Raw genomic sequence first — 24,773 nt, forward strand, 5'->3', positions numbered from 1 at the left:
ACAATAAAGATAACTCCACAGCGTCCTGTCACTTTTCTTCACTGAGCCTCGTGGGAGGGATGTGCAAGTCCCTGCTCCGGCTTGTCACCAGGCGTCCCTTGGGCAGTAAGCATGCACGGAGGCCCCAGGGCTGCATCTGCTGCCGTAAATGCCAAGCGAAGATGTCAGACCCAGAAAGGAAGAGTGTGGTCTGGGTTTCATGAGGAGGGGCCAGGGGTTGGGTTCTCTGAGATGTGAGGCCTTTGATAAATTCCTTCACCCCCCCCCCCCCGGCCCTTTTCTCTTGCCTGTAAAATGGACATTAAAAGATGCTTACCTACCTCAGAGGGTTGTTTTGAGATTTTAATTGGTTTACATGTGGAAGCCTGCAGAGGGAAATCTGTTTTAAAACACTAAACCTGGTGTGCAGGCAGTTTAACTGCTGCAGTAAGTGCCTTCTTCCAGCCCTTTCGGCTTTGAGAAGCGCTGGGGAGCAGATGCACCTGATGGGTCATGTCAGATGGACATGAGGCTTCTGGATCATGGGCATGGCTGGGAAGGTCTCTGGGATCCACAGTGTCCATCTGGCCTGTGGCACATCTGAGGCTGTGCTGGCCAAGCAGAGAGCTCAGCAGCCCACCGTGGTGGCCTGTGGACCGCCACCACGTGCTTCTGGGTCACCTTTCTGCCTTGGCTTGTTTGTGCAAAGCAGGTCCTGTGCCGCTGTCTGATGTCCCGGAGGGCACGTGGGCTCAGCCAGTGCAGGAGGGGGAAGAGGGGAGAGAAGCTCCATGACTGTTGAACGGTTTAAATTATTTAAGGAAAGAAAAATGTCACTTGGAGATTTAGCTGTTTTGCAGTTAGATCTAGTTCATCTATATTCTGAAACTATTTTGAGATGAAGTTGGGTCTTTGAGCTAAATGCTCCCGGGGCTAGCTAGGGGTCTATTAGCGCCATGCACCTGAAAATTGGGTGGGATTTGCAAAGGAGGAAAATGTGATAGTGGATTAACAGAAACCTATTGGTGGTTTGCATGCCTTTCCTGTACTTTTATAGCTGTTACTTAAAGCAAATATGTTCTTATTTGTATAAACTTTATTGCAGGACGTTTCCAGAAGACCTTGAGTGAACACGCAGTGTTTGAGTCCACTTTAGCTGTGACCTGATCTGTAAATACGCTCTGTTGCAGATAAGGCTGGAGTAACTTTCTTTCAGATTTTGGCAAGATTTCACTCAGTGCCAATTAATTTGGCTCTCCTCACAGATATTGATTTTTTTTTCAATTAAGTTATCACAATTCTTTTTTTTTTTCCTTAATGCAGCTAATGAAAATTGATTTTTACTCTCATAAAGTACTTCCGCATGTATTGCATTTATCAGTCTATGACTTTATTATCAGCAGATTCTGACACAAACAATGGTTAATATTTTGTATGCTGATTTTTAACATGTGCAAACACTATTGTTTAGAAATAAATTATCACTGATTATTTCTACATGGAAAATCCCACCACGTATAGTTATGCAGGGAAAAGTCACTGGTTTCATCCTATTTAGCTGTTTCTGGAGGTCCAAAATTTGTCTGTCTTTGAGCTGATGAAACAGGTGAACCCTTGAATGTTATTTATGCAGCTTGAGAAGGTTGAATATGAGGCAGTAAAAATGTTCGCTGATGATGTCTGCTCACTGATTCCAGCTAAAATCATGTGCAGGAACTTCTGTGTGATATTTTTTTAAAAGCAGTACACAGTTTGAGGTTTAAAATAAATTCTTGCAGATGAAAATCAGTGCACTTGAAAGCGCTATTATAACTTGTAGTGATTTCAAGCATTCAGATTTTGAAATAATCACCCATAAAACCTGCATTAACTGTGTTCCAAAACCAATGAACTGATGAGGAGGGTGCCCTACTAGCCTCTTCTGCCAGGGCTTGAGCACCTTCTGAATTTCTCCTGCTACCAGCAGAAATGATCATTCACAGGAATCATAGCTGGCAATAAGGGTTTATTAATCAGATTACAAAACTGCTAAGAAGGCCCACAGCAGTGACTTGCTAATTCTGCCTTTGCTGTTGTTAGTGAGCCTACCAGAGGTAGCAATGGCAACTCTTTCTTGCTTTCAGCAGCCCTCCTTCTTGTCATTCAGCCTCCCTTTGCAGATCAGTCCAAGGACTTACGCACCCCAGTAGCACCATATGCAGCAGAGCTCCAGGTGGGACTCCACATGAGTGATGCCAGGTGTTATTTCCATGGGGGTCCTGGGGAGGAGGCAAAAACCTCAAGAGGTGTTATGAATATATTACTCTCTCCTTTTATTTTGCTCTTGGTTACCCTTGGTGTTGCCCTCTAATGCTGTAATGAGACCAAAAGAGCTCTCGATGAACCTGGAAAGGTACTAATACTCTGGGACATCTTCATTTTGCTGTAAATTGCACGTTATTGAGGGTGTCTTACTGCCAATGGGCATGGCCCCCATGTGGTTCACAGCATTTCCTGAAGCTTGGCAGGACTGGCACTACAAATTGGCAGCTCTAGGCTGTTCACGAGTCTCCTGCCTTCTCACACAGCGTTTCCTCAAGTTCTCCCAAACGTTGCTGGGGTTTTGAGCTCAATTGCTCCCTGCAGGGGCCTTGAGCCACTTGCTTTTTTTTGCATGGAAGGTGTCAGGTACTTACATAACCTGCAGGGATATGCAAATGCTGCTCAGGCTTTATACTGAGGACTGTTGACTCTGGCAGAATCCTTCGCAGACCTTGTACTCCTGTGCTGTTTACCAATCCCCTGTGGCCTGTCCTTTTGGAGCCTGGCAGTGCTGCCCGCCACCTCTCATGGCCACCACAGCAGCAGGGCCTGTGCACAGTGGCAGGGCCTCTGCATGAGCCTCATGCCAGTCTGCAGGAGGGCCCTCTGTTGCAGAGCCATCTCTTCTGACTGCCTGGGTGTCCCCCTGATGCTGTACCCTCCAAGCAACTGCTGTGTATGGGTTTCAGCCTTATCTCCCTTGATTATCACAGGCTGTGCTCCATGGTCCACCTGCTTTGTCTCAAGGACTGGTGAATGGGCCTCTCCTCTCTTTAAGGTTCCTATTTAGCACCCATTGGCATACGCCTCCTGTCGTGCAAAAGTCTCCCTGGTACATGGAGCTCTTGTCCAGGCCCTGGGAGCTGCCCTGCTCCAGTCTGCTGCAGGGGTTCTCCTGCTGGCCAGCCATCCAGCCAGGACTGCAGAACAAGACAGGGAGCTGGAAGAGCTCTCCAAAACTTTCCTCAAAATGAAGGTATGAGCAACTCCACTTGAGTGTGTCACTCAAAATAGTAAGATGTAGATGCAACTTGTTGCAAGTTAAAAAAAAAACAAAAAACACAACAGCAAACGCATGAAAATTCAGACTTTCCCTTGATGCTGAAGGTCCTAAAAGAAATACTTCAGTGTTAGCACAGGTGTATTGATATCTGCACTCTTGGTTTGTAGATAGGAAACAGAAAAAAAATCTGCATATATTTCTGAAAAACAGGTGGGTTGGCTTCATTGTCTTCTAGCCTCAAAGGGGTCACATTCTTTCTTGGCCCATGTGGGTGAACAAGCACTGTGTTGCAGCTGAGGTGGGGGGTGGCAGACATGGGCTATGGCTGTGGTGTTGTTTTCTAGATCCCAGTTCCTCCTCTAGATCACTGACAGGTGTTTTTTATTTGCCCCTTTAATCCATCTCCTATTGCAAACATTCCCTGAATTTAATAACTTAGCTAGAAGACAATTTCTGTGATCTTGACAGAACATGCTGAGTCAATCTATTTTAACTGCAGATTTGGTTTGCAAATAATGTCTCCTCGCCAATAAGGTTCAGGTGTCATCTTTGTGGACATTGGCAGGGATTTGCTTGACCGTGACAGCTTTTACGGAGTCTGGCAATTAAGTTGTCAAGCTGCATTTTCCTCTGACAGGCAGCATTAATTGATGATAGACTTGGCTTCAATAAGCACTGAGAAAGATAGATATTGTGATCAGGGTGAATAGAGGTCCTTATACTTGAGAGCTGTGTTGGTCCAAAGCTCTGGAGTCCTTGACACTTGGTGTTGTTGAGATAAGGGACAGGGCAAGAGATATCTAGGCTGAATTTCGGGGAAGTAACGAAAGCAAGATATGTGAATAGAGACCTCTGTAATATCACTAGGCATCGACATAGCTGGAAATGTTGGTATCTGGGGAGACTTTAACTTTGTAGATGCACACTGCAAACTACTAATGTTAGCAGAGCTTCTGGATATGAGGAGCAAACAGAATTTTTGATTAAGTAATCCCCCAAATCATGTCATTGTGGATTTGCTTTTCATGTGAGAAGGGTGTTGATGTCCTCCTCTTAGAAAAACAATACTCGGATGATTCAACCTGAACTCACTCTGTTTAAATCATGCCAAAAATATATTTGCAAATAAGGATTTTTACTACTGAGTACAGAATATGAAAGATTAAAACTTAGAAACTTGGAGAATCTAGGAGCCCAACTGAGGAGACTTGTTTTGAGACTAATGTATAGAATTGACAAAAATCTGCTTAAAGAAAGGAGAAAAACATGTTCAGGACTGATCTAAGCTGCGTTACTTTAATGCTGGGCAAACCTTCAGCTGAAGCTTGAAGAAAACTAAAGACATGAAGTGTAAAGGAATGATTAATGTACACTATGAATGTGCCGGAAGGTAATCGTGTATGAGCTAATATCAATCTTTACAAAGTTAGCTGACTTCCTAGATAAAGGAAGTACAGTAGATCTAGTCTATCCAGACAGCAAAGTGTTTGACCTGTTGCCCTGTGGGATGGTGTCATTTAGGCTTGGCGAGGTGGGTCAGGAACGGGCAACAGGGGAGGTGGTAGTGTGTGAACAGAGGGTACGACAGGAGTTATCAGTGAACAGCCAAAAAGATGGATTTGGGGACCAAACGTCATGGTTTTGTTCCTTGCCTTAATACAGAGAAAGCTGGTACATGGAGCAGATCTCTTCTGAGTTTGTTTTTTTTAAAGGCAGAAGAACAGTATTTCTTCCAGAGGGAATGGGGTAACCTTCTGGGCTGCAAGTGCCCAGGCTCAAACTGATGTGAAATGTAGTGGTGAAGGTGCAAAATCATGCCCCAAGGTGAAATAACGAGGGTTTTGTCTACCAGCTAGGAGCTTGGTTGAAAACTACAGCGGAGGAGAAAAATCTAATTGCATTTATTCCATTGTAGGGCAAATGAGAGCCTGCAACGTGCTGGGGCAGATCCGGGAGCGGAGGGGCCCTGGTACGCTCTCCACTTGCTGGCTCCCCTCAAGCCACACAAAAGGCCCCTTCCTGGCATACGTGCCTGCGTCAATCATTAGCTAGAAATCCAGAGCTGGGTAAATACATTTTGGTTTCCCGTGTTGATGACAGATTGGGTGTTACATCATAAGGTGGGACCATTTGACATGACAGTTCGCTATATATTCCCACTCCTAGCTGTGCCCTTCCTCTCCCACACTGAGAGCGAGCGGGCTGTAGTGGCACGGCTGCTGTCTGCCATGAAGACCACCGGGCTCTTTGTGAGAGTGGCTCTAGCCCTCTGCTGCTTCTTAGGTGAGTGTTTCCCATCCAATTGCATAGGTTGCTTTAGCTGAACCAGCGGCCGGGTGATCAGCAAAAGTATTGGGGTCTTGTAATGTGCAGGAGAGCCTTATTCCATGAAGGAATATTCTTCCTGAGAGTGTAGCAAAGAATTAAACTGAAAGAACCAGGTTTCAACAAACCTCATGCAGATAACTGCTTTCATCTTGGTTTATAGGAGGAAATTGCTGAGGCAGCAGTCTTAGTGCAGGGCAGGAGCTTGCATGTGGAACTGCTGGGTATAAGGGCAAAGCCAGTCTGTTTGCAATGGCATCCATGTCCATGTGAGCAACATAAGTGCTAACTTTAATGGCTAGAATCGCTCTGTAAACTTTTCTGTGCTGTTCCTGGTAACTGAGAAGTTTGTGTCTTGGGATGGATAGTGCTCAACAGCCATCTTAAATGCACGTCTGAGCTTCTCGAAATCAAACACAAAGTCTTTTAGAAGAGGTTAAACTCAGAGTGCAGAATTGAAAATGCCTATATCGCTTCCCTGTAATGTCTTAGGAACTGATTAATACATATGGTCTCCCCCATTCTATCTGCCATCAAAAGTGGAATGAAACTTTATTTAGTAACTTTTAATTCATCTTATGAGCACTTACTAACATAATGTAAGACTGCATTTTCTTAAACCCAATAAACCAATCAACAAGTCACTGAATTTAATTGTTTTGTAGGAAGATTTGCATGTCATCTCTGCACATCAATATATATATATATATTTGTTTTCTCTCTCTACTTTTCTTTTAGATACTACCTTTGGAATTGAGGTGAGTTACAGATTTTTCCATTTATTCTGTTCTATTCTGAGCTTCTGGTAAAATAGAAACAGTATATAATTACCTGATGAGCAAGTGGATTAAATCTAATGAAATCCTGGCTGTTCAAATAACATTTGCCAGTGCATGATTGAATGATATTGCCAAATCATGAGAAAGTAAAACACCCCCCCCATTTATACTATTTTCAGTTCATTAAGTAAAATGAAGAAAGCAAGAAGTAATTATACAATCCTATTATAATAACTCTTAAATATAATTGAGTTACTCCGAGTCAAAGGGCAGTATATTACCTCCTCAAGAGGAAAGCTGTCTTAAGATGATATGCTTGAACACATCAAAGACCATGATTCTGATATTTTTTCTATACATTAAGACCCATAGTATTGTGTTCTTTTCTATCCCTATATTGGGTTGAGGAAAACAGCGGGGTCTGTGTGATGGATTTGTCTGCAGGTTCTTCCCACACAGTTATGAGACTCCTGTAACTCACCAGAGACTGTAGCATGATTGGAAACGATCAGATTTGAGCTGAGGGACTCTGGAGTACGGCCAGGCTCCCAATTATCAGATGCCTTCATTAGGCACTGTCTCTCCCACAGCTATCCTTCCTCTATGTCGTGCCTCCCCCGGCCCCCAGCAGGAAGGCGTAATCAAAAACTTCTGTAGAGAAGTTTCCCTGCTCCTGACAGCCTGAGCAGGTTCAAAATGATACCTCTGGGTTTCCTCCCGGCTGGAGCTGCGGGCACTGCTGCGGGAGGTGGGAGGCTGTGTGGCTTGTCCTTTCTGGGCAGGAGCTGACCTTGGGGCCGATGTTGTGCTGCTTTCCCAGGTTGATTGCAGCCAGTATTCCAGCGGCATTGGCAAGGATGGGACCCTCTGGGTGGCCTGCCCAAGGAACCTGCAGCCAGTCTGCGGCACCGATGGCTCCACGTACAGCAACGAGTGTGGGATCTGCCTCCACAACAGGTGAGATTTTCTGGAAACCCCATAGAAGCAGCAAGGTATGGAATTGGGGTAAGGGTGGCAGCTCCATCCCCCAAAGGTGGGCTGTGCAGAGGAACATGTGAGTTAGCACCAAGGTGTTGACACTGCCAGCAGGGAGGTGATGACTGCTCTGCACGATTCCTGACACAGGTCTACTTTCTTCTAGGGAGCACAGGACAAATGTAGAGAAGGACTATGATGGAGAGTGCAGGCCAGAGCACGTTACGGTAGGCATAACAGTAAGACAATGTCTTGCTCTGCTGTTGTCCATGAAGACTTAATTTTATTTAATTCTTTTTTTATTTTTTTTCTCTATTCCTACTATTTTTACAGATTGATTGCAGCAAATTCCAGCGAACTGTAAGAGGTGGTAGTGTTCTGGTAGCCTGCCCAAGGATTCTGAAACCAGTCTGTGGCTCAGATAGCTTCACTTATGACAACGAATGTGGGATTTGTGCCTATAACGCGTAAGTCTTTTCTGCAGAACATCCTTTTGGATAGTTAGTAGTAGCTAAGGCTCTTGGAAACACTTCTGTAAAACACCAGGATTTCTTAAGGCAGGTGTCTCGGTGGGTCTCTTTGAAGCTGGCTACTTGTAATTCTCCAGCCAACTTCAGTTTTCGGCTACTTGTAATTCTCCAGCCAACTTCAGTTTTCTTCTCCATTCTCTCTCTGCGCTCGTGAGGGGGATCACAAAAGAGCCAGAGCAGAACCATGAACGGATCAAACTGTTGCTCCTAATACCATGTAATATGGAAATACCGTGCATTTTCTGCTCAGTAAGTGGTTGCTACTATCTGTAGGGTGCATCCAGACAACTCAGCCAGGTGCTGTGCCCTACATGGTGGGTGGGGCCTTTCTTGTCCCAGTGGCTAGAGGGAGATAGGAAAAGTTATTCTCAAGGCTCCCTAACCAAAGAACCTCTTTCTTCCAGAGAACATCACACCAACATTACCAAAATGCATGATGGAGAATGCAAGCTGGATGTTGTCTCAGTAAGTGCAATAGAAATCAAAATCTCTCTCTTAGGGCTGTTTAACAGAGAAAATCGCAGTGATTTTTCTAGGAAACTGCAAGAGGATGATATGACAGGACTTGCAAGGGTCATGGTCCATCCTCTGGCTTTCTGTCCAGTGAGGGTATTTTTTGCATCTTCCCTGTCCCAAAGAGAGGGTCATTCCATACATTCCACACCAAAGGGACAAAAAAGGAGGTCCAAGATTTTCCTGGCATTGTGCTGTACAGGTTGGCAGCTTTCTCTCTGAAGATTCCTCCCTTTGCATTTCCACCCTTTGCAACAAGCATTCAAATTCCCATCCTGGTTGCTTTCACAGACATAGTGAGATTCATAAGAGCAATGAGCGTACATATTTATAGGGTATAGCTCATTTTGTATTTATACAGGGCCAAGAGCCCAGTGCCTCAGGAAGAAAAGCTTATATATTTCAGCACAAAAATCTGGAGATGCAGAAAGTTCATTCTCCAACTGACAGATAGCCATTCTTTAGCCCTTCAAATCCCATGCTTAACTACAGGGAATTAGAATTAATAAGTAATCATGGTGCTGGAGAACTGGAGAGAAAACTAACACAAACCAAAACAAAATTAGTTGGATTTCTTGCGAGTGAAAAATGTTTTCACAACCATTTTGTTGATGAGAAGGGATCCTACAATTTTATATATGTTCCTCTGCCTGAAGAATTCATTCTCCAAGATAGGTCCTTTTTCCCAGCTCCTAAAGAATTAGGATAATATTCAGCCTATTTCTGATACAGTTTAATTTAAGTATTTTGGTGGCTTTGTTCTGTCACAGAAACTACAATGGCTGTGTGGTTTTTTTGTTTGTTTGGTTGTTTTTTTTTTTTGTTTTTTTTTTTTTGTTTTTTTTTCCCATTCAGGTGGGATACCAAATGAAAAGGTTTTGCATTGACTTTTCTCACATTCCTAGGGCTCCACCGGGGCTAACTCTCCTTATTTTGGCAGATTGACTGCAGTAAATACCCATCAACAGTCGCTGAAGATGGCAGAAAATTAATAGCCTGTCCCAGGATCCTGAATCCAGTTTGTGGCACAGATGGCTTCACCTATGATAACGAGTGCGGGATCTGCGCCCACAACGTGTAAGTGCCATACGTACCCCACTCTTTCAAAGTAGCCAGCAGTGCTTCACAGTCCTGGGAACCTCCCTTCTACGTTGCTGCTTATGCCTATGTCTTAAAGTGTGTTTAAAAAACGGATTATTTGGGGGTTCATAGTGAGTTTCCTTCTGTGACCCCCTCTTCGTGCTCATGAGAGGAAACCTGCAAGAGTCAGAACATGGCTCCTTGGATTAGTCTGTAGGCTGGGCAGTGACTGAGCAGAGGAAGGAATAGTTCAGAATATTGCTTTAAATTAGATGTTATGAGAAGACGTGAGGAGCTTGTTAATGTGCAGAGTAATGCAGCTATCTTGATACAACCTTGTAGAGAGGCTGAAGCCCTGTTTTTTTAGGTACCTGCTTTAAGCTATGTCTGGTTCATTTTGCATGTGAGTGGGACTAAAAGTTTAAGCATTCACTTACTCAACTCGATTGTCTCCCTGTTCCAGAGAGCAGAGGACCCATGTCAGCAAGAAGCACAATGGAAAATGCAAGCAGGAGGCTCCTGAGGTGAGTATACAATACAAGGCATATTTCTCCCCTTGTCTCTACCTACTGAAATATTTCCTGAGGCTACATCTACTCTGAAAGTGAGCATACTTGAAGCCTGGTTCTCTTTACACGTCCTTTAAGTCTTGTCAGTCCCCCCTGTGTAAGGATGCCTACATATTCCAATCCATCCTGGTGCATGTGTCCTTTGGGTCCTCCTTGCTTGCACAACCCTGGCATATGAGAGCTAGACACAGAGTTTACATTACGTAAATTTGTACCTACACCAACCTTTGGGCTGAGGATGTATTCTAGACTATGGAACTCACCTGAAATTCTGGACTGAGACAATGGGTCCCAGACCTGGCATCTAGGACATGCCAACATATGTACAATATGCAAACAAAATGAAACGTGGTCAGTGGGGGGTTTAGAGCTTCCTTTGAAGATGACCTCCAGATTCATCACCAGCAAAGTCCAACTTGCTTTACTATTTTGTTTGCCTTTGTTTGTTTGTTTCGATAGTGCGGAATGAAAAAGATACTTTTTTTTTTTCCTTTTCTTTTCTGGCATATCTTGCAAACATTTTCAGTCAAAATGTAAACTCCTTGGGTCAGAAGTGGAGTTGGATGGCATTTGGGACTGACTGAGCTACTTGCCCTAGTGATTTGGCATCTTGCAGACTATACAGTGCTGTGTAGTTCCTTCTGGGAATGAGAGGATTCATGCAGAACTGACTCATGCTGGTTCTGAGAGAACTGAAGTACAGCAGAAGTGTTGTTCCAGCATCCCAGTATAAAAGATATGGAGACAAGCATGAGATGATGCTAGGGTTTGTCTTGGAGAACAAAGGTTTCCCCAGGGCCAACACTTCTGCTTTTTGCAGATCGACTGCAGTCAATACCCAGCAAGAACATTTAATGGTGGTAAACGTATGGTGCGCTGCCCACGGATCCTGCTCCCAGTCTGCGGCACAGACGGATTTACTTATGACAACGAGTGTGGCATCTGTGCCCATAACGTGTAAGTACTGCAGATAGGACTTACTTTTGGAGTGACTAGCCATGGTTAGTACTCCAGGTGGCTTCCCTTTTGATACTGGCAAGTCTGTGTGTCTCTTTCTGTTCCTTTTTCAAACTCCTGAAGCTCTGTCACCTCCATTTCCTTTCCTGATGTGCTCCTCAGGGAGCTGTGGGGGAGCCAGCCACCAGCCTGAGCACCCTGTGAGGGCTGTGGGATTTGGGCAGAGGAAAAAGTGGATGGGACTGCTATGAGTAGACCTTAATGGTCTGTTACTGCTTAGGATTAGGTTTGGTAATGACAGGTAGAAGCTGGTTAATTAAGCTGTCAGATGCCTCCTCTAACATGCGCTGGTTAAGATTTTGATCTGCTCTGTGACTGCTGGATGTTACAGGGTTCAGCTGGTGCGCAAGCTAACGCTGGCCTCTTCCTTTCAGACAATACGGGACTGAAGTTAGGAAGAGCCACGATGGAAGATGCAAGGAGAAGAGCGTTGCAGTAAGTGTAAATAGATGTAAAACGAGTGCTTTCTCCTGCGCTCCCCAGTCTCCAGGAGGAGCCGGGGGGTGCTTGTGCCTTGTGCTGGTGCTGCAGTGCTCCCTATCCACTTGCAGCAGCTGCAGCCAAGAGGCTGTATGTTTGGGCAGCACAGGAGGGAAGTAGGCTAGGGCTTGGGAAACAAAATTTCTCTGAACAGAAACTACCAAAGGCAGCCCAAGAACCATGCAGCCCATTTTAGCACAGTAGGAGAGGACAGAAAGCTGTGCTAGATGTCTGTGTTTTCATTCAGTGCTAGGATTTCCATTGCAGTAGACAGGCTAAAAAATCCTCATGCTGTGGTCAGCCAAGAAAAATCTGCTTCCAGGTATGCATACAGAAATAGCTGTATAAACATGCACAGTAACAATATGTGCTGATAACATCTCAGCACATTTATTCTGCTTATGCAGAGCAGCTCTAAAACACTGAAAATAACTTCATGCATCCCCAGGGAATGAGATATATTTTCTATAGTAAAGACATGATGTTACAGTGCTGTCTTTGCTATAATTTGCTCTTGGACTGTGTAGGAAATATGGGTAATAAGAGAGACTACACTGGGGAAAATATGCAAAATGACTGTGATGTGTCAGATGTTTAGCTAGTGTAGACTGACTTCCACAGCCATCAATAGATATTTGCCTATTTATCCTCAAATACTTGAACCAGTTGTAAAGATTTTTGCAACAGGAGCTGGTGAACAGTTTATTGTTGCTGTTTTGAAAATTCTGAAACAAAACCTCAGGTTTAGTTAAGTCAGGCTGGACCTAATGTCAAACTCCTTAAATCAGGTTCCTATGGTCAAATGCTTGTTTTGAATCTTATACACTTCCTAATCCAGGAAAACGATCTTTTTGGTCCACTATTCCTTTCTTCCCTCTGTTAGCAGGCAATACCAAACCCAACTACAATTACATAATTCATTTCTAATGGAAGACCAAACTTAAAACAGACCCTGATTTTCCTCTGGCAGAAGCTTTCAAAATCTGGAGGACAAGAGCAGGCAGACTGTAGCTGAGGCACGTTCCCAGCTCCCAGCAGCTGGCCCAGCATTGTTACTTTTTCTCCCCAGCTTGATTGCTCCACATACCTGAGAGAGACCCCAAGCGGTGAAGCCATCGCAGCCTGCCCCTTCATCCTGCAGGAGGTCTGTGGTTCTGACGGTGTCACCTACAGCAACGACTGCGCACTGTGTGCCCACAACATGTAAGCCCTGCAGGTCACCCACTCAGAGATCACCAAAGTTGCTTGCTGAGCTTTTAAAACTACTTTCTCTCTCTCTTTTTTTTTTTTTTTTCAGTGAATTTGGAACCAGTGTTGCCAAGAAGCACGATGGAAGGTGTGTAGAGGAAGTTCCTCAGGTAAGTGAGACCCAAAGAAAAATAAGAGCTTGAGGTGGTGCTTGTTGCCTAATTGTAGAAGTGCTGGTTGGTTTTCATGGTGTAGCCTCCACTGGGTCATGCAGCTCTTGCTGCCCTTTTTCCTGCGGGTGAACATCACCCTCTGGCAGCAGGAACTTCCTGCAGTCGGTCATGGAATGAAAGAGAAGAGAGCAGGTGAGGAATGATTTATGAAACAGGTAGCATAAATGATTTAAAGCATTACAAGGAAAAATTTGCTTTACCACAGCAGTCTATCATAGCCGCCGCAGGAACTTAGCAGCCTGTTTTGGCTGTATGGGAAGGGGACGCAGGTGACCCCAGCTACCTGGTGCCTTCTAGATACTTGTGCTTTGCAAAAGGATTTGCTGCAAAAATTAGAAAATTACCTACTTTTTGAATTCCCATACCTAATGTACCAGAGGATTCAAACTCCTCTGTTGTTTTTTTTTTTTTTCTCTTCTTTCCTTTTTTTTTTTTGTGCGTTTGTAAAAACAATATAATCCAGTGTATACCAACAATGAATTTTGTAAAAATGCTGGATTAAATATATTTGGCCAGCTATAAACTATTTACAGTCACTGGGGAATAGAAAAACAAAGCCATCTCATTATCATGTGTTTGAAAGAGTCAACATCCTGAGTCAGATATTTCATTTCTATACAAACAGACTATGAAATGTCATTCCTTTGTTTCCTGGGTACGCTCTGTGCTCAGGCCGGGTGAGATACATAAATCAGCGAGGAAGAGCTCACACTGGATAAACTGGGACTGCTGAAACACAAGGCCAGTTCTTCAACCGGTGTAAATCATTTTCAACTGCTGTCAGTCCTTCTGGCAGATTTCAACGCTCGGAGCCAGCCCCTTGCAACAAAAGGCCTGTCAGCACATCTCCCCTCAATTCTTGTGGGCCGTGAAACACTCCTTGGTCACATTCAGCTTCTCTTGCAGGAAGTGCATAAATCATGCCATTTTGATTTGTTGATTATTTATGAGCTTCATTTTGCAATATCCCAGTAGGTTCAGCAAGGCATAAGGGCATCATGATAAATACAGAGCTGAATGAGTGATGTGCACCTTCAAGCCTTGATTCAGTCTTCTCCAGCATAAGGCTATGAAATGAAATTGCTAGCTTTCAATGAAGAATGAGTTAATAAATAACCATAATCTGTCCTGTGGCAGATCCTAAAAGGCAGAGGCATAAACAGGGGTTTGTGTCTGGGCACCATGGCACAGAGCATTTGCTGTCTTTGTTTCACAGCTTGACTGCAGCAAGTACCCAACTTCCACGCTGAAGGATGGCAGACAGCTGATGGCCTGCACCATGATCTACGATCCTGTCTGTGCTACCAACGGTGTCACTTATGCCAGCGAGTGCACACTGTGTTCCCACAACCTGTAAGTACTTGCCCTTCTCCTTTGGGGAACCCACAGTGGCTGTGGTTGGACCATGTCCTTGAGGGCTGAATAACGCACACGGACTCTATCTGAAACACTGTGCTGAATGGGTCCCCTCTTTCAACCCTGTTGTCCTGTTTGCCATGGTTGGCATTTGAGATGGGCATTTAGCAAGGCCAATTGCCCCCAGAACTCCACAAAGAGTGTTCATTGACTGGGAGACCATTATTCCAAAAGATACATCCCCACTCTGTAAAGGCACACTCTTGCTAATGCTATGCAGCCAATGCTAAACTAATATTTCTGAAAATCTGTGTGCTATGCAGAAATGAGGCTGTGCTCTTACACCATGGTTCTAACAGTAAAGGTTGCCTCTAATGTTTTCCTTCATTCTTCCAGGGAGCATCGGACCAATCTTGGCAAAAGAAAGAATGGACGCTGTGAAGAGGATGTTACAAGAGTGAGTGGGAAAAGATGGGGACAAAGAGCAAGGTCCAGTATCTGTTATAGCTATGGGGAGCTGTGCCCTGCTCTGGGTCACAAACCGGAGAAGCAGCATGCAGCCTTTGGGAATTTCACATTGGTCATAGAACAGCTGCTCTCCATCCCATCGCTCTGTAACAGTGTGGGAAAAGGATGTGGCCGTGGGTAGGAATAGTATGAGGTCACATCTGCCACCAGGAGGGAGCTGAGTTGGTTATTGTCATAATTTTCCAGGCAGTTTCATTTCTCAGTGGGGTGTCCTTGCTCGTGGTGGGGGGACATGGTTTGCTCTCAGGCAGAGCCTCATGTCCTCTTTGTGTGTGCAGGATTTTTGCCGTGGCTTCACAGAAATCTCTCCCATCTGCACCATGGAATACATGCCCCACTGCGGCTCTGATGGCATAACATACAGCAACAAATGCACTTTCTGCAATGCATACCTGTACGTACAGAAGTAAAACCCTTCCTCTCCGCATTTAATTCCTGTACCTGCTACAAATGTAGGGCTATTTTTGTAAGGCATTTTTGACTAAGTGCTTCTGGGTGTGTGGAGGACATTTCTGGTGCACTATGACTTCTGCAGGGAGGTGGGGTGTTTGCTTTTTAATGGAAAATGCAAAGCGCTCACTTCTGGCAATCTGTGTGTGGCTTCCTGTTGTGTGGTGGTGTGGTGTCTTTTTTTTTTTTTTTTTTAACTTCAAAGACAGTTTGCTTAGTTTCACCAGCGTGCAGTTTGTCCTGCAAGCTCATCAGAGCATGAGAGAAGTACTTCACCAAACTAGCTGGATTATATCAAATGTTTAGAACCTGTCATCGTTTCTTTAATGATAATAATGAAAGTAAATATTTGGGCTTTTGAGACTGTTCTTTACCTTCTGTCAACATTAAACCAACATTTGGGCTAGTGACAAGAGAAATACGGCTTCAGCACCAAATATAGTCTTTGTCTAATCCTTCTCTCCTCTTTTCACCAGGAAGAGCAACAGGACTCTCAACCTCATGAGCAGGTCCTCATGCTAACTCTGCAGTGGAGTCCAGCACAGGAAGACAAACTGCCTTGTATGTGACTTTTCGTGGGCTGATATTCCCCAACAGCTTTCCTTCAGCTTGTTTTGTCTCCTTAAGCTCCTGAAACACGTTTTGGTCAATAAACTCACTTGGCAACATTTATGTGTCTCCGTGCCACGTTTCATACCTTTTCACCCTTCTCCTCCCCAGCATGGTACTTGTACTGGTGCTCATTGATTCACCTATTGATGTTCTGCTCTACCAAACAATGTGGGTAAAGACTTTCCTGCCAGGCGTCCATGCCATTCCTCCCTCCAAAGAGGGGCCTGGGCTCCCTTTGGAGCTCTCTGGCATTTCCTTATGCCTCACAGTCTCCTTTCACCCAAGTTTTAACATCCTGGTGTGACCTGATCATGGTCTCCCTCTCTGTAGTCGTTGGAGGGAGACATTCACCTCGAGGGTGGCGTGGTCCTTCTCCTCCACAGGGCAATGTCTAAGGTGGGGTGGATGGTTTGCTCTCACAAAGAGTATTCTCTTGCTGTTGGCTAGAAAGGGAAACTCACGGAGTAGCTGACAGGTGCCCCTGACCTGGCTCCCGCTGCCTCCACTGCCTGTGCAGCCTGTCCTGTGGAAGAGGCAGCAACTGCTGTCACAGGAGGTGATCCCAGCCTGTCTCCACTGAACTGACCTTAGTGCCATGTGCTGTGTAAGATATAAGCTCCAGGAGGGGAATATCAAGCTTCTGCCAGGGTCGCAGAGCAGGAGTGTCCATGCATGAAGTAAATACCTTGATTTATTAATGCTACAGGACAGCTTCAGTCCTGGTCCCTGATGGGCAGGAATCTCCCATGCAGTGGGGGACAGGTCACAGTAAATCACTGCAGCCGCCTGCCTTCTAAAGCCATTTGGGAAGGAAAAGGATGCAGGGGATTGCCTGTGACCAGATTTAACTGAATATGTAGCAAGTCACAGGAAAGCATTTCTGCATGACAATTTTTTCACCTACTTTTTTTCAGCCCAAGGAGCTTGGTATGCAGTGATACAATTGCTGTCACTTGTGTCTGTGTGGATGTCAGGGGGGTAGGAAGACCTGGGGGCCACCCCCAACCAGCTCTGCTCTGGTTCCCCCAGCCTAGGGCTATTGAAATTCCAATGTTTTGGGGTTAAAGGATTTATTTTGGGCTATAGCTAAAGCCTCCCTCCTTCAATGTCCCATTGTAGTTTACCAGAGGAACACAATTATTTGGACCAGTTTGGAAAGTCGCTCTTTGAATTGTCAGGCTAGATTAATAGGCTGAAGGCAAATGTTCCTGACTTGGAGTTACTGTGGGTATTGTATCAGGGAACGAGGCCATAGTACCTCCATGCTATTAGATTCCATGGCTGGCATGTACTTTTCAAGATGATTTGTAACTAACAATGGCTTATTGTGCTTTTCTTGAGTCTGCGTCCTAATGTAAACGTTCCTTTGGTTTATATAACCTTCTTGCCATTTGCTGTTAAGGTGTTTTTGCAGAACATATGTTGCTTTAATCTAGTTTAACTGTTACATGGTTATCCTGAGGGATAAGACCTGAACAAAGTTTTTGTGGATTTGGCAGGCTTTCACTTGGACTTAGCTCCGATACTGGCTTTTGCAGGCCTTTTCAGTAAAGCTGTCAGGATCCAACTGAATGACATTAGTCAGGCACAGACGTGCCAAATCCTTCTCTGTGGAACTCATTGTTTGATGACACCAAAGGCAAACATAGACAGGCACAAAGTCGGGGAGAAGTCAGGGCAATCCAAGGCAGAAGCCAAAGTGGTCATTAGACGCAGTTGCCATGCAGTATTTGCCAGTAGGTTTCGTGTAAAAGTACAAAATGGAATAAACCACAAAAAAATGGCAAAAGCCTGATATTGGAGTTTAAATATTCACCCAGGCTCAGGGGGTGTTTTATGAAGCAATATCACTCTATAAAAGTAGGGCAGCTGCCGTCTCATGGACAGAGATGTTTTCTGTGCTGCACTGCTGTTTTTCAGCTGTTCCAGGGTCACTTACTGAGGGTCTGTTAGTTAAATGATTTCTTTTTGTTTCATGGTGATACAGAAGCAATGGCCAGGCAGAGATGAGCACATTCAAGAGGAAGGATTGAATTCTGTTGGCACAGGAGAGAGGTAGAACAATACCAGGTCAACAGAGTCACGAAGAGACCTGAAAGATGGTTTTAAGGTACAGTTGACTTGGCTGGATGCCTGCTCGGCCATAGATAGCCAGAGGTTCCTGTGCTGGGGAGCACCAAGAGATCATCTCCTGAGTTCAGTGCTTGGCAGCCTGTGAGATAGGAAGGAGCAATGAGGGTGCTGAGCTGCTCAGCCTCCTGCCCCTTGCTTCTCAGATGCACGATGCTGCAGACCTTCAGGTCTGAAAGGCTGACTTTCTTACTCACCTGGGGCAAAAACCTGGGCAGTTTCAGAGCAGTCAGGTTACTCTCAAAGACCTTTCAATTGTCAAGCTAAGCTTTTATTTATTTATGTATTTATTAAACTTGGAAAGAGGTGCTAAAGGATCGGATGCAAGGGCAGGGTTTAGTGGACTATTATTTTTGCACTCTTTCCATGGACAGCAGTAGTTGCAGGTGTAGCCTCATGTGCTCAGGCAAGAATACAGTGAAGGAAAAAAAAACAATACTGACTTCCCAGTGCCTTTTGCAAGTGCAATATCAGGCACCTAAAATTTGCTGCTAAAACACAGCAGGTCTGGCTCTGCACAGCGCCTGGCAGCTGCTCTGGCTCTGGGGACCAAGCTCCTGAGCAGCACTGGAGCTGATGAACTCCCATGTGTTTCACACTGAGAATGGTCCAGCTTCAGGAATCGTGACTTGTAAATGCATATTGCAGAGATATTGTAAAATTATAAATGTTTTCTCCCCTTCCTTATTTGTCAAAGTTGTCTTTACAGCCTTATCAATGTTTTCAGAGACTGTAGTCATTTTTCTTACAACAAAAAACGAGGAGGAAGAATGAGGGGAATCATTTAATTTCTTGATTGATAAGTGGGATTTAGAAAACAGTACTTAACATAGTCTTTTTATATTGAGCTGTAAGATTTTTTTGATCATTTATCAGCATGGTGTATATCAGCACTCACCCATCTGACTTGAAAAAAACCCTTTTCACTGACAGCCTCTGTACCTAAACATCATTCAAACTCTTTACCAAAAAAAGCTATAGGTTTCAAAACTGTTTGCTGATAATCTGCCTTGTTTTAGCTTTTCTTCCATATGTTGCATTTGCTAGAGGCGTGTGGATGGGCCTAAATTCTCTGTTGCTGATCTTGAGGGGTGCTTGAGAATGACGCAGCTCATCCCACTGATTTTTTAAACTGTTCTCCTGGCACAAAAATATTTCAATGATATTGTTTTTACCACTTTTATAACTAGATGTTGCTCAGGTAAAGGAAATACAGAAATAATTATACAAACTCAGTGCATCAGTTGCAAAGGTCTATTTAACTGTCTGCTAGTAAAGGAAATAATTTGGGGGACTAAAAAAATATTTCCTCAGCCCTTTATACTTAAGAGTACATAGTTCTGGTACCCATTTATTTTGTCCATCAGCATGTTGATACTCAGAACCATCCATTCTCTTACTGTTATCATTTGATACAACTGTATTTGATTCCTTGCCATGCTCTGGACTCTGGTTGCGTGCTCTCCACCGATCAAGATGTAGATAAGAAAAAAGCAGCACAGGGAGGGAGCTGATCTCCAGCTGGCACACAGCCACCCAGCCTGGGAGGGCTTTCCAGATTTCCACCAGCTGAGGTGCAGCCCCATAAGTTTAAACATACTGTGAATTTGCAAACAAAGAGAGTTTGCATAGCATATTCTTTTCTGCCTATTTTTCATTCATAGAAGCAAAACTTTAATTCCCTTCAACTCCTCTGAAGGATGAGGAGTATTTGGAAACGTATTGCTTGAAACTTGTTTTGTCTGTTTCCTTTAAGGCTTAGCCACAAGGGCACTGCTGAGGACGGCAGTCAGGGCCCCCTGGCCAAGCGCCAGACCAGGACCAGATCTGTGGCACAGATGGTTTCACTTACATCAATGAATGTGGGATCCGTGCCTATAATGTGTCAGCCTGACAGAAAGAGCATGCCTTCCGAGTGACAGTCCCCTAGCCCCTGGCTTCTCCCTGTGCTTTTCCGATTCATTCTCCTTCATCTCCACTTGCTGTTTGTGCTCAGGGGGATATCATGAAGATTTAGAAGAGAAAACAAAATAGCCGGAGTGGAAATCCAAGTGATGCAGCTTATTCAGCTGTCATAGTTTTGTTGACTGATAGGATTATAGCAGAAATGCTCAAACGACTTCATTGTCAGTGGTTAACTCAAATGAACTCTCCTCCACTTGCATCTTTTGGGGGTTTATTTACATTCCCAGCATCCATCTCCCTTTGGGTAAATGGGCACACTGGGTCTCTAACGGCAGACTTTCCCTCCTTCAGAGAATGCGGGACGTGCAGTGACAAGAAGCATCAGGGGGCTCAGGCACAGCAGTAATCCCAGTGAATAAGAACGGACGCAAAGCACAAGGCGGCCCGAACTCCCGTTGCCGTCCGTGGCAGCATCCCAAATGATGTCAGCCGGATGCTGAGCAGGCAGCGTACGAATGGACAGAAGCGATGCGTATACCTTCTGTTGACATTTTGTTTGGCAGTGATTTAATGCTAGCTTCCTAACACTGCTATTCTCCACAGGCTGCGTTCAAATACATGAAGAGAAGGATGGCAAAAAGATGCAAAATATGAGACAAGTCACAGATCTGTTTCTTTGCTATGGAAGCATGCACAAACAGCCTCCTCTGACAGCATCAGGAGAGCACAGCGTACCTTTTTCAAGGCCTGATACCAGAATTTTTGTCAGGTTGCAAACGGGGCACAGTGCCAAGCCAGCGGGTGCAAGGGCCATAGGATCACACACAGCACAGCAGTCATCGCACACCTATTAAGTCAGTAACTGCATTACTTTGCTAATGCAATCATTCAGAGGTGGTAAAAGACCTGCTATGTATTTCTTGCTCATAACCGTGCAGTAGTAAAAGCCTCTAATTCAGCAACATGCTCCTTTCTGCCAGCACCTATGGCACTTCAGCCATGTCCAGCTGCAAAGACTCAGCCAGTGGTCTCACTAAGGCCCAGCTCTGTAGAATAAATTAAATTGTTCTTCTTTCTTTTGATGTTAACAATGAAGGAAGAAGTGTCTTAAGTTATGGTCCTAATAGTCTGCCAGCCATAGAAACTCTCTCCATCCAGCTCCTCCTGTTCCAGACAAGTGTCCTGCTTACAGCACCATGGTGCATGTTCTCCCTCATTCTCGTCTCCTTTTCTTACCCACCAGGGAGAGCTGTGTATTTTCATTCTTAGCCACTCTGGAGGATATGAAATTGATATTGCACCCTGTCTCTCAGAAAGAAAATCCCTTGTTGCTTCTTTATTTACAGGAGCTTTCTTAAAAAGCAAACCATCATTCATCCCAAATCCAGAGGTTCCTGGTTTTCTTTCCACAAACGAAAGCAACCACCTTCATTTGTCTTTTTCAGATGTTGTTACTCACTGAATTTTTGCTATTTTGTTGGCTGAGATCCAGCATCATGTTTCTGTTTGATGCTCTCCTTACTCCTGCTCTGCATTGCATCTGCCTGTGGTTTCCATTGGAAAGAAAACTTTGCCTATTCTGTGTATAAACTTTGGCCTCTCTAGCTCCCCAAAGGAGGGCAGAGCCTCAGCTCACCTGTGCTGAGCCTGCCTGAAGCAAGACCTGGGTCCTGGCCCAAGGGGCCACAGGTGGTGGGAGGGTCTTGCTAGCAGAACTGGGCTGATCCTAGAGCCTTGAGTCTAAGGCTTTGGCCATTTCCTCGATGAGTAAAGTTCCTCAGTCACCTACAAGCCCAGGTAGGACTCAGAAAAAGTTATTCTAGCATTCCTGTTCCTCTGCTCAAGAACATCGCTTGTTTGCAGCCGGTCCTTCCCAAAATGTACAGACTTGGTGTGTAACTTATCTAGCAGAGGGAGATGTAAACACCAAAGATTAATTGCCCTCCTGTCAGAAACGCTTTGTGGTCCATAGACATTGCTGTCAATCTTATGAAACAGAACCGAGGGCAGGAAGCACTGAAGGCATGTTCCTATGATAAATTAATGAGACTTGGCAGATTGCTGTGAAGAGATGATCCCTGTGCTTCATGGGAGGCTGTAACCTGCCTCCCCAGCCAGCTTTCATGTCGTAGTCCTACCCAGGACACCTAGCCCTCTGCAAGCAAGCTGTGGGATGCAGCTGTCCAGGGATCAAGAGATCTTCCCTGAGGCCTTTAGTATTCCTCTTTGCTGCTCAGTAACACGTAGCAATTACTCATCCCAACCATACTGAATTGCTTCTTCCAGCCCTGCTAGCTAGTCAATAAATATATCTTATTTTTGCCTATAAGTCTGTCTTCGCAACACCACTCTTTGGTGACTTATGTAGCTGTTTCAAATCCAAGGGACACAGCCACGATCCCCCTGCTGCATGCTATTCCGGGGACACATGCTGCTAGATGACTGGTAGCACAAAAATGCCTCATCTGCTGCCCTTTAGAGACGTGTTCAACTATTCCCCTGGTTTACATAACCTCGGAGCAATTTACTTTCATGGCAGAACACACTTATTCACTCTACTTTAACTACGCATTGAGCTATAAATAACATCTCCATGCAGATAAGAATCAATTTTATTATTTTTTTATAATCGTTGGAAAAAATTTTCCTAAACCCCAGCTCCTGAAAGAGACTTTTACAGCCCGAGCAGTGAAGCTGCCACGCTGGCTGTCTCCTGGTGGGCAGCACCACTCCCAGGCTGGCTGCTGCTCCCCCCAGCTGCCTCCTCTGCATTACTGCTTGGGCTGTGGCGAAACGAAGCACTCAGCAGTGCACAGCTGAGATCACTGAAGTGTCACGAAAACTGATTAAACCGATGATTTCCACTTCCTCTGGCCAGCTGCAGGATAACATCTCCTGCATTACCTCCAAGCTACCTTCCCTGTAGTATATTTGCTCCAAAGAGTAACAGCCTGAGCCATTGTCTAGCCAAATGTCCTGCTGCTTATTGCCTTCCTTTTCTGCTGCTTGTTCTAGCGTTTTGCCTCCATTCACACAAGTAACACTTGCCCAGGGGCATGGAGCCCTGACCTGTCCTCGCCATCCAGAAACCTGCCCAGAGCTGGAGCATAGCACGAGCTGGTGGAGAATAAAGGTACGTCCTCAGAGCTGGTGGTGCTGAGATCTGTGTCTGCACCAGGCTGCAGCACTGCAGCAAAGGAGTTGCTATTTTGGCAAATGATTTTTTTTTTTTTTTTTTTTTTTTTTGGTGCAGATAATTTTTCTGTAGGTTTGAAGGCTGATGCTCCGCTGCAGAAATGTGATGGCAGGGGGTCTGGGCTATAGCAGCAGCAGAGAGGCTTTGGAATCATTGGGAACTAATAACATTCTTGAATTTGAATAATTTTGTGGGGTTTGTTTGTTTGCTTTTTAACAAATATTGTAACCTACTCTTTTTGATATGCACACTATTTCTGGTCATTCCCCATAAAAATACATTGGGAGCTCTTTGTATCTCTTACCCATGACCTTTAGCAAAAATTGTAGGAAAGTTCTGAGGCTGCTCTCCTGGGCCAGGGAGAAATTTTATGTTCCTTCATTAACAACAGTCACCCACAGGAGAGAACACTTGTTTAAGTATTGTACACATAAAATAATTCAGGTTGAAAAGGTTCTCTGGAGTTCTCTAGCCTGACCCCTGCTCAAAGCAGGGTCAAAGTCAGCTCAGGATGCTCGAGACCTTCCTTGATCAGTCGTGGCTTGAATATCACCGAAGAAGGAGACTCCTGTCTGGTTCCTACACCACTGCTTGACCACCCTCGTGGTGAAGGATGTTTCCTTGTATTCAGTTAGAATGCTTTCTTCTGGACAGCTTTGAGGAGACTGGCTCCATCTTCTCTGTAACCCTGTTAGGGAGCTGCAGATAGCAATGAGATCCCCACAGCCTCCTCTTCTCTGGGCTGAAGAAAGCCGGCTCCTCTAGCCTCCCCTGTATGTCCCGTGTGCTCCAGCCCCTGACCAGCCTGGTGGCCTCTGCTGGCTGTGTTCCCACCTGTCAACAGCTGTCCTCGCAGTGGGGCCCGGTACACTTAATTCATCACATAAGTAATGTGAAACCATGTTAGCCTTCATCTGCAGGGTACAAAGTTCTGCCCAGGGTCCTCTTAGTTCAGGAGAACATTCAGTGGTGTTACCTGAATCAAACTCTGTTTAGTAAGTTCTTAAATACATGAATATGTTTTCATAGTGATATGTTTTAATCATATCAGTGATTTTATTTGCTTTACTGGTTTGCTCAAACAGCGCTTTCAGGCTCTAGGTGACAGATCTTCCATTTGTTCTGTATTGATTTCTCCAGACGTGTGGCTCAGTTCAAACAGTTATTTGCCACTCTGTGGCCAAAAGAAAGACAAAGATGGAAACTGCAGTTTGAGTTGTATTTAGTGGACATTTTGGAGTAGTTAGAGACAAGTTCACGAAACGGCTACAACTAATCATTGTTATTTCTACTTTTTACAATGGATCGTTGATGAAAATAATGTGGCAGAACCCATGAATGTTTGGAAAAGCGTAGTTAAATCATTTATCATTCATCTATTAGTATATTACTTGCACTGAGGGGTCTCATAACTGCTGAGAAAATGCCCTAGCTTCAGTTAGAGCCTTCCAGAGAATATGACATCAATGTTAATAAAAAATTATAATGGGAAATGTAAAACAAGGAATTCCTTGCGTAGAAGGGAGAGGATGTTGCATAATGGCCAGATCCTGCCATCTGCTGACCCTCTGGAGCTCATGGCCTTAAGATGTGACCCTGTCTTTACTTACTTACAGTTCTCTGC

At 44.7% G+C, this 24,773-nt stretch overlaps 1 protein-coding gene across 1 annotated transcript; it reads left to right on the forward strand.

Moving 5' to 3' along the window:
• Window positions 1-5,430: 5,430 nt before the first annotated feature.
• Window positions 5,431-15,974, forward strand: LOC309883701 (ovoinhibitor-like). Its single transcript, XM_082771988.1, has 16 exons — window positions 5,431-5,566; window positions 6,347-6,366; window positions 7,208-7,344; window positions 7,529-7,589; window positions 7,696-7,829; window positions 8,297-8,357; window positions 9,346-9,482; window positions 9,949-10,009; window positions 10,875-11,011; window positions 11,446-11,506; window positions 12,621-12,754; window positions 12,849-12,909; window positions 14,189-14,325; window positions 14,725-14,785; window positions 15,135-15,250; window positions 15,783-15,974. Exons 1-16 carry the CDS (start codon window positions 5,512-5,514, stop codon window positions 15,826-15,828), a joined length of 1,419 nt encoding a protein of 472 aa, XP_082628114.1. The 5' UTR covers window positions 5,431-5,511; the 3' UTR covers window positions 15,829-15,974.
• Window positions 15,975-24,773: the final 8,799 nt, after the last annotated feature.

The sequence above is a fragment of the Aythya marila genome (assembly GCF_965140915.1).
Source record: "Aythya marila genome assembly, chromosome: 14".
Classification (NCBI taxonomy): Eukaryota; Metazoa; Chordata; class Aves; order Anseriformes; family Anatidae; genus Aythya; species Aythya marila.

Bases quoted from the DNA above. Each gene is read 5' to 3' on its own strand.
- LOC309883701 (XM_082771988.1), top strand. From the start codon at position 5,512: ATGAAGACCACCGGGCTCTTTGTGAGAGTGGCTCTAGCCCTCTGCTGC. The intron at 7,830-8,296 runs GTAAGTCTTTTC...TCTTTCTTCCAG, and splicing joins GGGATTTGTGCCTATAACGC to AGAACATCACACCAACATTA. The intron at 11,507-12,620 runs GTAAGTGTAAAT...TTTTCTCCCCAG, and splicing joins GCAAGGAGAAGAGCGTTGCA to CTTGATTGCTCCACATACCT.